Source organism: Papaver somniferum, chromosome 1, assembly GCF_003573695.1.
Source record: "Papaver somniferum cultivar HN1 chromosome 1, ASM357369v1, whole genome shotgun sequence".
Lineage (NCBI taxonomy): Eukaryota > Viridiplantae > Streptophyta > Magnoliopsida > Ranunculales > Papaveraceae > Papaver > Papaver somniferum.
The window spans coordinates 242025554-242038855 of NC_039358.1; the positions used below are offsets into that span (position 1 = coordinate 242025554).

The 13302-nt window shown below is 37.0% G+C and overlaps 1 protein-coding gene across 3 annotated transcripts; it reads left to right on the top strand.

The window, feature by feature from the left end:
- The first annotated feature begins 9641 nt into the window (after window positions 1-9641).
- On the top strand, window positions 9642-13302 carry LOC113321941 (ruBisCO large subunit-binding protein subunit beta, chloroplastic-like). 3 transcript variants are annotated; one of them, XM_026569923.1, is made up of 14 exons: window positions 9642-9885; window positions 9971-10096; window positions 10190-10327; window positions 10434-10529; window positions 10622-10864; window positions 10944-11178; window positions 11275-11444; window positions 11524-11601; window positions 11673-11744; window positions 11837-11941; window positions 12038-12130; window positions 12222-12314; window positions 12486-12654; window positions 12791-13302. In XM_026569923.1, the coding sequence occupies exons 1-14, from the start codon at window positions 9700-9702 to the stop codon at window positions 12814-12816; spliced, it is 1830 nt and encodes a 609-aa protein (XP_026425708.1). In that variant the 5' UTR covers window positions 9642-9699; the 3' UTR covers window positions 12817-13302. The 3 variants fall into 3 exon arrangements, 2 of the variants coding, with proteins under 2 accessions (XP_026425708.1, XP_026425716.1); XM_026569931.1 differs by having other exon boundaries at window positions 12486-12615; XR_003346924.1 differs by lacking the exon at window positions 12791-13302 and having other exon boundaries at window positions 11837-11967; window positions 12486-12647.

The window sequence follows — 13302 nt, forward strand, 5'->3', positions numbered from 1 at the left end:
GAAGTTTAACCAACATTCTCACCGTTAAGCTTCAACCTTACCCGTGACATATCTTGTACTCCAACCAATTGTCTCATTTCTTCAAACTTGATCCGAGCTAATGCCTTTGTCAATATATCTGCTTTCTGCTCAGTTCCTGGTATGTGTTCAACGTTAATGACCTCCTTCTCGATGCATTCTCGTATGAAATGATACCTTTTGTGAATGTGTTTCGTCTTCCCATGAAACATTGGATTTTTAGTGAGTGCAATTGCAGACTTATTATCAATCTTGATGAGAACTTTTTCAGGTTCTCTTCCTTTGAATTCACCCAACAGTTCTTGAAGCCATTTTGATTGTTTAGCTGCTTCTGTTACATCCATAAACTCAGCTTCACAGGATGAGAGGGCTACAGTGTCTTGCTTCTGTGAACACCATGTAATAGGTGCTTCTCCTAGATAAAATATATGACCAGTTGTACTTTTTCCATCATCTTGGTCAATATTATGATTGCTGTCACTATACCCAACAATTCCTTTTGATCCATTCTCGACCATACTTCAATCCATAGCTGATTGTTCCTCTTAGATATCTCAATATCTGCTTTATTACATCACCATGAGACTTGCGTGGACTCTGCATATAACGGCTTGCTACTCCCACAGAGAAAGCCAAGTCTGGTCTTGTGTGTAACAAGTATCTAAGGCATTCAACATTTCTTCTATAACTCGTTGGATCAATCTCAGCTTCTTCTTGTGCCTTTGAAACTTTAAGTCCAAACTCCATTGGTATCTTAGTTGGATTACAAGTTTCAAGTCCTGCTTCTTTCAAAATTCTCCTTGCATAAGCTTCTTGTTTAATCTGAATCCCGTCTACTCCTTGATGGACTTCTATGCCAAGGTAATAAGTGAGTTTTCCGAGGTCTGACATCTCAAACTTTGATGACATTTCTCTCTTGAACTCATTGATCACCTTAAGGGAGTTGCCAATCAAAAATAGATCATCTACATAGACTGCAATCACAAGAAGCGTTCCCTTTTCTTCTCTTCTGTATACTGATGTTTCTTTAGAGCACTTAACAAATCTGATTCTCTTAAGATTTGATCTAACTTTGTGATCCAGGATCGAGGAGCTTGTCTTAGACCATATAGAGCTTTTGATAACTTATAAACCTTATTCTCTTGTCCTTTTACTTCAAAACCTTCTGGTTGTTCAACATACACATCTTCTCGCAATTCACCATGCAAGAATGTTGTCTTAACGTCTAAGTGGTGAATTTCCCATGAGTTTGATGCTGCTTCTGCTATTAAGAGACGAATTGTCTCTAGTCTAGCAACTGGTGCGAAAACTTCATCAAAGTCTATGCCTGATTCTTGAACGTATCCCTTAGCTACAAGTATTTCCTTATATTTGTTGAAAGTACCATCAGCATTTCGTTTTATTTTGAAGATCCACTTAAGACCAATCACTTTTACCCCACCTGGATTATCAACTAGAAACCAAGTCTTGTTTCTGTTGATTGAAATAATTTATTCTCTATATGCTTGTGTCGATTTAGTCGAGACCTTTGCTTCCTGAAAATTCCTTGGTTCATCATTAACAGAAAGTAGCATAATTTCACATTCTTCTGCAGCTTGAAGAACATAATCCTCCATAAAAATAATAATAAGAGAAGGAAAGTTATGAGAATTTACAAATTGGATCAAGAGGATCACATACCGCTACTTTATTTTCCTCGTTTGTGAGTAATTTAAATTCCCAAGGTTGGTAAAGAGGGAAATCTTCAGGTAGAGGATTGTCAGAACCATCCGCAGCTTTACCAGGTACAAAGGACCCTTCTAAGATGACATGGAAATTGAGCCAACTAGAATCACTGGATCTGCGAGCAGCGCGATTCGAATTTGATTTTCAATCAACATCTCGCATAATTTTCTCATCTTCAGTGATACCATCCATTCTCCTTATGCGAATAGCCCATTTAGTCACGTTACTTTTCATAACAGTGACGTAGTAGTTCTTAAAGAAATTTTCGATAGTATACTCAGCAGGATCTATAATTTTATCAAGATGACCCTCTTTTCGCACTTCATCAGGATAAGAATTTCCAAGACCAGCTGCGCGACGAGCATACTCTAATGGTATCCTAATAGCATCACCACTCAATTGAAATATTCCTCGTGCGAATCTTTCGTCGGCGAGAATTCTATAGAAGAGAGGAATCTCAGGGTTATATAATGGAATTGGTAAAAATTGAAGTTGACCTAATGCAATGATGATTTTTTGATTATTCCATTGATAAGATTTGATTAGATCAAGGTTAAGTTTGGATGCGAAGTTATATGAAGGAGGAAGAGAGAGTTCGTAACCCCTCTGGCTGAAGTCAGTTTTTAATCAGTTAAATTCAATCTCCATCTTTTTACCAGTAGGAGCCCTTGAAGAATGGGAATGAAGAGTATAAAATTGCAGAGAAGGTGAAGAAGAATGAAAGAAATAAAAGGAGAAAGGTAGAAGAGAATATATAGGAAAGAGCGACCCGTTTTTCAATATTTATTCTCATTAATGCGAAGAAATGAACGGATAAAAACGTACGTCTAAAAAGGACGTGTCGAAAGATGAGTGGTTAAAAGGTCACGCGTACATGAGGAGAGATTAAGATAGGGAAAATTGTCGGAAAAGTAAAATGAAAAGAGATAAGCATGTGAGAATTACAAGAGGGGAATTTCTCATATCACTCACTCTGAAGAATAAGCTATATGAGAAGAGGCAAACGTAGGAGTTAAATATCCCACACGTTAGTAATCAAGCACAATAAAGAATATAACTTAAGCGAACAGCATCGCACACAGCAAAGTTGAGATGACGCACCAGATGATGTCAGCAAAGTCACGAGTAAAGTGTGAAGAACTGTGCGAGGAGGTACGTTATGTGAATATGAACGATTGTATATGAGCGAATGTGTCGCATAGTGATCCCGAAAATAATGGGTTTCTTAGCTGTCATCCACTATGTAGAATACTATATAAAGGGGAGAGGACATTGTTTCTAGGAGGATTCTAAGGTAAGTCTTGATCAAGAAATAGGGAGAGAGAGAGAAACTGAATCTAGGTTTCAAGTAGAATTGTTGTAATACTTGAATCTATTTTGTAAACATTCCCAATCTTCAATTAATAAAACAAGAATTCATAATGATCACCTAGAGATCGAATAAGTTATAGTGGAGTGTAGTTGTAAGAAATCTTACAACTACAAAGGAAATCAACCTAACTAGGAAACAAATTAGTATCAAAAAGAATAATTAAACCCTAAATTAAGATAAACTAAATTACTGATAGTTAATCATCACTCCCTTCACGAAGGAGATAAAACATTAATATAAATTACACAGATGTTAGTTTGAATCTAAAAACACAACCATTTATATCTCTCTCTTTTGTTCAATGGCCAATGGTTAGGGTTTGTCCTAATAGAAAGTAACAAGGGTCATATATATACTAACACCTTGTTTGTTAGCATTTGACTCGGCGTCTGTGTCTGAGTGAACCCCTGACTCGCGCCGAGTCAGATGTCAGACTGTTTGTTTTGCATTTTTTACAACCTCTGACTCGCTATCTGACTCGTTTGACACCCCTGACTCGGGGCCGCTGGACTCAGGTGTAAGATTACCCCTTACTCGGCGCACCCAACCTCTGAGTCGAATAAAATGCCTAAAAAGCCATCGATCCTTTAAAAGAAATTTTTTCTTTGTTTTTCACTTTTCCTTCTTCAGAGACAAACAACCCAAAACCTTGGAATTTTTTTGAAGATGATCAGTACGGGGATGATGATGGACCAATCTAGAGTTTGAAAATCCATAGATCAAAGATCAAATGACAGGTATCTGTTGGAGTTTTCTTTTCTTTTCGTCTCATCTTTCTCTCTTTTAAATGTTCTGTTTCTAGGGTTATCTATTGTGAAATTGTTTTCTAGGGTTTTTGGAGAGTATAAATTGTAATTGGAACTGAACACAAAAACCCTCTATCTGAATCTTATTTCTTATCATGTCTTTAGAGTTTCTAGGGTTTGGTTTGATGCTCAATTAGGTTTTGTGGGGGTAGTTACTGTAAGGTTTATCTCTTATCCTTCCATGGTTGATTGTTTGTTTGTTGATGTGGAGTAATCCATGACATGATTTTTTTTTGTATGAAGTGTTAAAGTATGGTGATTAGTTTGCTAAATTATATAGGGGAGCGGCGACAATGATATTAGCAAAGTAATTGACCCATTTTTGTGTTTTGACTTGAATTTGGTTGGCAACCATTATGTACAGTTAAAAATGCAGAAGACTTTCTCCTTGATGAAGTTAGGCTTTTATGTTAATCAGAAGAGACGCCTTATCAGTTGTCAATTGAATTTTCGAATTTTCCTTTTTGTATGGGTAATTCTCCTTTTCTTGGTTGTTATAATCTGTAGAAATCATGTGTGTTAAATTAGCGGATATAACAATGTAGTTGTGACTGAAACCAATAAATTTTGGTTGAACCCGGAGAGCTTATATATATGATATATTAATTGAAATATCTGGTTGCATACTAATAGGTAACCCATCCATTGACACCCATCATTTTGTTAATACTGTCCGTTTATACTCCTTGAGCTTTTAGTTCTTGTTCACTGCCTGAATTACAACTTATCTTTCTATTCATATTCGTGTTTTAGTCATCCATGGTCTCATATCATTTGAGGGTGTGTTTCCATCTTTATTAGACCATCAGACAAAGCTTTAATGAAGTTATGTGATCAACCTGAAACAATTAAAAATGGTTATTGTTATAGACCACTCCATACAGGAAAACTGCAAACAGGAAGATGCTAGTACGCCATAAATGGTCATACTTTCTTGATTGGGCAAACTAGCAGCTGGTCATACGTTGATGATATCTCTGGGTATGAACTGGTAATCTTTGTCTAGATTTTTGAAGAAATAGTATGTATGGGTTGCTGCAGACTCAAATTGGATAACAAAGAACCATTTTACAATTCTAGTGTTATTAACATTATATATTCTTTTAATTAAAAGTTTCATTATTATCATTCATGCCATGTTTTCATTAGTCTATGTTTTATCCTATCTATTTGGACCTTAATATCTTTGTTTGGTTAAGCTATATTAATTTGTTTAATGTGCACTTGTTTAGTCAGTGCTGCATATATATATATATACTTGAGACTTTAGTAGTGTATTTTGCTTTTCTATTCGGGGAGTAGGATAGATATATGCAGGAACAAGGTAATGAATGTGGTGGTGACACGAACAAGGTTATATCTACATGCACCTATTCTCATGACATTACTAAATGATATGTAGACTCTCCTGATTTTCTTATCTTTTAATGGGACAGGGTGAGTTCAGTCTTTATAAATCTAGACATGGATGGGCTCAAGCACCTTCATATCCAAATTTAGCTTGGATTCAAGCTGGGTATGGCAAATAAATACTTCGAATGAATTTTGTCATTAATATAACTATTACAAAGAATTCAATTTGAATCTAGCAACAAGTTCAGCAAAGAACATGTAATTGATATTCACTCCTCAGAAATGGTATCTTTTTTTCTTTTTGGTACTGTTTTGTTGTTGTAAGGCTTTAACATATTTTGATATATGGTATGGTTTTTGTGTCTCTTCATGCTTTTCTATTAAACTCTTTCATGGATCACCTTTGCTGGACACAATGTGAGCAGCGAGATATCGACATCGCTTGCATATCGATAAGTAACTTTCTTCGCCACAATGCATTGGGTGATTGGTTGTTTAAACAATATGCGAACGAGGATTTTGAGATGAATGAGACACATGTGGATGAGGAAAATGAAGGGGAAGCTGAAGAAAATACACCTCGTTTATTTGGAAGACAAGAACAAATACATATGAGCACTTTAGTTGATCAGATAGCTAATCTTCTTTAGGATATAGTGTTTCTTTATGTTTTTAGGACTTTATAAATTATTGAACAGTGGTGATGTTATAGTAATGATAAGTGCTTATGGTCTAAAATGTGTACAAGGGTATTTTTTGTCCAAGTAAATTCAGTCAGTTGAGTCAGGTCTGATTCATGAAACAAACACATTTTCTGAGTCAGACCTTAGTGAGTCAGATCCAGATGAGTCAGGTGATTTTAGTCAGATCCAGATGAGTCAGGTGATTTTAGTCAGATCCAGATGAGTCAGCTGCAAACAAACAAGGTGTAAGACAAGTAAGACTGTGTCTGAATAATAGAGGGTACCCGGTACGTAATAATGTGATCCCGTAATGACATACCTTACTCATCATACCGTGAATATTCCGTCATTCAAAGTCTTGGTATCAGCTTCTGCGCTATATACCAAGAAGAGAAATATAACTAGCTGAGGTTCAAGTCCTTGGTACCTTTTCTGCTATACAGAACAACAGTTTTGTTTCCGGAAAATGAGTTTTTGAACAACTTTAACCAATGATCGATCAAAACCACAGACTTGCAAACTTTATCAATGTTTTGGAGACATGGTCAGTCTTGCCAAACACTTTCCTTGAATCATGTCTGTTTCTCTTGTAGGATTACTACCAAATTGTATGCCACGTAAATTAAGGAACTGAATTCTAAAAGGCATTAACGCTTCCATGTCTTCAATTCTTTAGCATCCCATAGTTTTGAAGAATATAAAATTTTCAAGCAAGTAATGCCAATTTAGATGATATATGTTTGAATTGCAGAAGAGCAAAAGGAAAACTAAATGATGATCAATATCAGACACTTCTCCCTTTTGTTTCACATTTTGCGACACATTGGCTTAAAGGAAGGGATTTTACTTTATAGATCCTATTGAGGTCTGAGGTTAGTGAGTTGGATCCATGGCAACAAACAAAGTATTAATAGTGTTAGACAATTGAAAGCATAGATGCAGAATAAACAAAAGGGAAAAGCCAACACAACTTACAGAACATCATTCGCAGCAGCAACATTATCTTCCTTGATAATACTTAAAAACATCAATTTCAAAGAAGCCATATCAAATATACAACCTTTACGACACATAATTAACAGCATGAAATCCAATTATGTCCTAACTCATACCCAGTAGTAGCACCATTTTCTTTTACTGAGCTATTAAAAACAAAATGGTTATAATGAACCTCCCCAACTTTTATCATTCCAGCCCTATCATGGGGGGAAAAGAAAAGGGAACACTAGAAGCACATCAAGAAGGAGTAGGTCACATCGAACAGAATAAAGAGAGGAGAATCGCCCTGAATATCCTCATACAGAAGAAAGAAAATTAATTCTGAGCGGAGAAATCATTGTGCTGTGAGAAAAGATTGATTGATCGTGTCTCCCACCCACCAAGATATATGTAAAGCTTCAAATTTCAATTCATAATTCATTCTTTTCTTCTTTTTAGCCAAGAGATGGTGGAGATCTCAGATCTGAGAGATTGAGGAGAAAAACGGTGGAGGAGTTGAGCTCAGGATTTAGTTTTACATCTCGTATTGTTTGCCCTAAAGAAAGAAAGCCATCCACATATATAGGGGAGAGTGAACCCTCCAAAATGGGCCTGAGACCCAATTCTCCAGTCCAGACCTAGCCCATAAAAAACCACCGCCTGTTGTTAGTGTAACAGCAGTGTAGCTGCTTTCAATGGCTTGGCGCACATTCTTTTAACATACTAACCGCTTCTTCTTCCAATGCACCAACACCAAAAAGAGATCCACTCTAACCATTTTTGATGCAGCACGGTCAATGACATCCTGGTACGTGGTTGTTGGTCAGAAACATTTCATGCCTACCTATTGGACATTTTTTGCCCAAGACGGGCTTCGTCTTTATGTGTGATACGATGAGCTACTCATACTATAGTCGAATAAAATTGATCAAACATTAGAAACAACAGCTCATCGGTCGTTTCTTGTACAAATGGGTAACGAAAATTGTAAAATAAATAAATAGAAGGGATTGAAAATTTGAAAAGGGCTCGAAATTTGTTTGACTTTTCGGTTCAAACTCTGGTGATTTGTGAGAGACCATACGGGTGTTTGGGTTTTTAAGTCTTTGAAAAGTTGGTTCCAACAAACCACAAAAGGATTTATTTGTCAACCAAACATAAATATTTTTGAAAGACCATCTTTAGCCTTTAGGTGTCTGCCTTAACCCCGAATGCATTTGGAAACTTGGATGCAAAACGATGAAGCTTTTTAACTGTGCATAACAGGTTACACGAGACAATATTGTAGTATAGGTTCGGCGTTAAGAACTAGACAAACCACATCAATCATAAGGACTAAGCTGCATTACAACTGCGTACAACAATTCGATAGCTTTTAATATAGTCTTTTTGGTAAAGGAGACTAAGAATCCTCTCCAGTTCCACTGTTAATCACATTCGCCTTTAAACAGGTAGCTCTTTTATTGATGGCATTGTAGGGCTACTGCACGACCTAACGAAATTCAGACCCATTAACCCGACAAAGAATCCGACTCTTCTCCGTTCAACCAAGAGTTCTCAAATTTAACCAAGAGACCACTTTCTTCTTCGTCCATCAGAGCAGGAGAAAAATTGCTACTAAAATGTCCCAAAAGAGCTTCACTTTAACCATGTGCAAGGCCGGCGTAAAAACTATGTTACACATTTATGAGATAATCTCTAGCTTGGTTTTGGTTTGGTTCAGCAGCTAAGAAACTTCAGTTCCATCTATAAAGTTAGCACAACAGTCCCCCATAAAGACCAATTGCACAAGAAACCAGAAAAACAAGCAATGGCGCGTCAGTTAAACACAACTTAGTTGCATCAAGATCAGCATCTTCTATCCTCGGTTGTTTATCTTTCCCATGGAATACATTTTACATGTTACGTTATGAAATTTTCCTAATTTTCTTTAATCTAAGTTAGATGTGTCTTCATTACCGGAGGAAGAAGAACTAGCTAGGATGATGAGTCTTTGTATCAGCTGCGCCACACTGGTGATCAAAGATCTAGAGTTTTTTGAGCTTAGACTCTTGCAAGTGGCGGTTTCAAGCGACCGAACAAAATCATTAAAGACAATACCCAACAAAGGCTAATAGTTTTAGACAATTGAAAACATAAACATATATGCAGAACAGGGATAAAAAAATTAACACATTTAATATTCAATCGAATTAGTAATGTGGCTTTTACATAGCATAACCTCATCCGTCACATTCCCAGCAGCAACATTTTCTCTTCTAATTCTACTTTCTATCCAGACCTCAGTTTTAAAAAACCCTTGACTAAAATCCAATTACGTGCTGACTTCAAAACTAGACGTGGCTGAGGCGCATGATGACAATTGATTGATTGTGTCTCCCACCAGGCTATATGTAAAGCTTCAAAACCCATTTTTTCTCTTTACTGTTTCAAAGAAGAGATGATGGAGATCTGAGAATTAGAGTAGAAATGTGGAACCGGTGAGTTTGAGGAGCTCAAGATTTAGGTTACATGAAAAAAAAAAAAAAAAAAAAAGAAACGTCATCTATATGTATATACTAGTTGAACCCTAAAGTTGGCTCCCTAAATGGGCCTGAGGCCGAACTATCTATATTCAGACCCGCTAACCCGAGAAAGAATCCGACTCCTCCTTTCTTCTTTCTCTCTCTCTCTTATCTTAATTTCTCACCAACTGTTGTAGCAGAAAGTAGGTGCTGTCTGTTAATGGCTTGACAAACTGAGTCTGAGTTTTAACCAACAAACCATGGCTGCTTCTTGTTCATCATATTCACCAACACATATTTCTGCAGCTTATTTCTCAAATTCAACAATGTCTTCAACCAAGAGACCACTTTCTTCTTCATACATCAGAGCAGGAGCAAAATTGCCACCAAAAGTCCCGAAAGAGCTTCACTTCAACCATGATGGTTCCGCAACGAAGAAACTTCAGGTCCATCTACAAATTTTATTAAATGGGGTCTTTTTATTTGTTTAATTGAATGTTTTTGAGCTAGAATTTGCATGTGTGAATGCAGGCTGGAGTAGATATGGTGGCAGACCTTGTTGGTGTAACATTAGGTCCTAAAGGGAGAAATGTAGTGCTTCAGAATAAGTATGGAACTCCTAAAATTGTCAATGATGGTGTCACTGTACTCAAGCAGGTATAATGAATGAGACATTGCCCAGAAGATCCAGATTTTATTTTTTTTGTTCAACTTTTTTTGCTCTTAATGGATACAATTTGGGTTAATTAGATTCAACTTGAGGACCCTTTGGAGAATGTTGGTGCAAAATTAGTGAGACAAGCTGGTGCAAAAACTAATGATCTTGCTGGTGATGGTTCAACCACTTCTGTTGTTCTTGCTCAGGGCTTAATTGCGGAGGGTCTTAAAGTATGAATGCTGGAATTTATTTCTTTTTCTTGCTTTTATTCTCATTGTGCCAGATTCAGCCGTCTTGGTGAGACATTGACTAATTGACTCTAACTAAGTTATACAGGTTATCTCAATGGGGTTAAATCCAATACAAATCTCGCGTGGAATTAAGAATACCGCGGAGGCGCTTGTCACTGAACTCAAATTGATGTCTAAAGCTGTATGTATGCAGAGTAGACTAGCTTGCTGCTAGAATTGTTAGTGCCTTGTGGCTCTCTTTTGAAAATTAGATTTGGATTGTGTATTGACCAGGTTGAGGATTGTGAGCTCGCAGATGTTGCTGCGGTTAGTGCAGGAAATGATCACGAAGTAGGTAACATGATTGCAGAAGCTCTCTTAAAAGTTGGGAGGCAGGGTGTAGTGACAATTGAACAAGGGAAAGCCACGGCAAACACCATGGAGATTGTAGAGGGAATGCAATTCGACCGTGGGTACTTATCTGAATACTTTGTTACTGATCGAAGGAAGAGAACAGTGGAATTTCAGGACTGCAAGGTGATTTTGCAAGTTGTTAATGGTTATAATTCTAATTTCTATGCAATAATGAGAGTGCAATTGGGTATTTTGGTCGCAGGTACTCTTGGTCGACAAGAACATTGTGTACCCGAGGGAGTTGTTTAAAGTACTGGATGATGCAGTGCAGAAAAAATACCCGGTTCTGATTATTGCCGAAGGAATTGAGCAAGGAGCTCTTGCTCCGGTAATTAAGAACAAACTCAGGGGAGCATTGAAGGCTGTGGCTATAAAAGCACCGGCTTTTGGAGAAAGAAAGAGTCACTATTTAGATGACATTGCTACATTGACAGGAGGTAATACATTTGATAGGAAAATGTTTTAATCGAAGACAAAGTTGCCAATGATAACTGTCTCTAACTAAACTTGACATTTGCTTAGTAATTCCCCAGCTACTGTAGTCAGAGATGAGGTAGGATTAGTCCTAAAGGATGTGGGAAAGGAGGTGTTAGGAAACGCCATTAAGGTGGTGGTAACTAAAGATTCTACAATGATAGTTAGTGATGGAAGCAACCAATCAGCTGTCAATACAAGGGTTTCGCAACTGCAAAATCTTGTGCAGGTATGAACACCTTGTTTTAAATTGCATGACTTTGGCTTTCACAGTAATTTTGACTCATATTTAAGACTCCACATTACAGAACACAGAAGGAAATTTTCAAAAGAATATAATAAATGAAAGAATAGCTCGGCTAAGTGGTGGAATGGCAATTATACAGGTAATTTCTGCAATTCTAATGTGATTGGATATCCTTGATATTGTATGAAAATTCATTGAAATAGCTTACAGGTTGGAGCACAAACAGTGGTAGAACTAAAAGATAAAGAACTTAGGATAGAAGACGCTCTGAATGCAACCAAGGTAACTATTTGAGGCGTCATTGCTTGTTTTTCTGTTATGTTGTTAGTTGAAATGAAATTGATCCTAGAACCTTCTAAATTTCAATGTTGCAGGCAGCCATTGAAGAAGGTGTTGTGGTTGGTGGTGGCTGTTGCATGTTGAGGTTGTCTCAAAAAATCGACGATATCAAGAAAAAATTGGAGAATGACGAGCAAAAGGCAGTACCTCATTTTCTCTACCTTTGGTAATTTACTTGCCTATTGGATATATTCTGCTAAAGGAGGCGATCTTATTTTTCTGAGATGCTTGTGCAGATTGGAGCTGACATCTTCAAAAGGGCTTTAACATATCCAACAAGACTGATAGCTAAGAATGCTGGCATGAACGGCAGCATTGTCATAGAGAAGGTCCGTATAACTGCTATAGGGATATCAAATGCGATTGTGTAATCAACCTGATTTGTCATTGCTGAACCAAAAAAAATGGATTTTGTTTCAGGTTCTATCTAATGATGATTATAGATATGGGTACAATGCTGCAAAAGATCGTTATGAGGATTTGATGGCAGCAGGAATTATAGATCCATCAAAGGTATGGCTAAAGATCCAAATATATGCACGGCGGTAACATGTACTTTATGCTTTCACCACTCTACTTATTATACAACTTAACACATGATTCTGCAAATGCTTTCTCATATATATATCGTTAGGCTAGAGATTTCCTTTATTCCTCATTTCTAATGACCGCCAACAAAAACAGGTAGTAAGATGTTGTTTGGAGCATGCAGCCTCAGTTGCACACACGTTTCTGACATCCGATTTAGTGGTTGTTGAAATTGAAGAATTAATTCCCCGTATGCCACGGATGAGAACACCAATGCCCACCTCAGGTATTCCGACGCGGATGAGAAAACCAATGCCCACCTCAGGTATTCCGATCTGTCTTTCTCTATCTGTCAACATTATATGTAATTTTTGCTAAAATCACTATTTGCATGTCAACTTGGGAGGCTAATGCATTTTACTTCTAAATAACTCAACTTCTCTATGGCTTTGATCAATCAGGTGTTGGACCTGTTGGATTAGAGTAATGTGGTGTCAGCTTACTCAATTGAGAAATATGAACTTTCACTTCATTACCTGAGCTTGCAACTGCAAAGGGACCATGGAGGCAAAAATGGTATTGCAACCAAAACATTGACTTTCCTCGGTCTGTCTCTTTCAAGCATTCTGCTGTCATGCCAGCTGAATCAATTGTCTGTAGATAAAAAGATCAGTCACCATTTGGTTTTACTTAACGAAGAAGTTATTCGACCACAGAAGGAAAAGATAGTTTGACATGGTTAAACTCCACATGATAATTTTGAGGCCCTTTTTTTATTTATTTTTATTTTTTTATTTTTTTTATTTTTTTTTTATAAACTTTTAACCCAAGAAATTGTACAATTGGATTATCACTTTAACCGAGTTGGAAATTTTGCAATCCGAAAATGGGTCATATGACCACAACCCATAAAATGTGGGAGCAATGGACTTGTAAAATATAGGTCCGAGTGGAAAAGACATGGAAAATATTA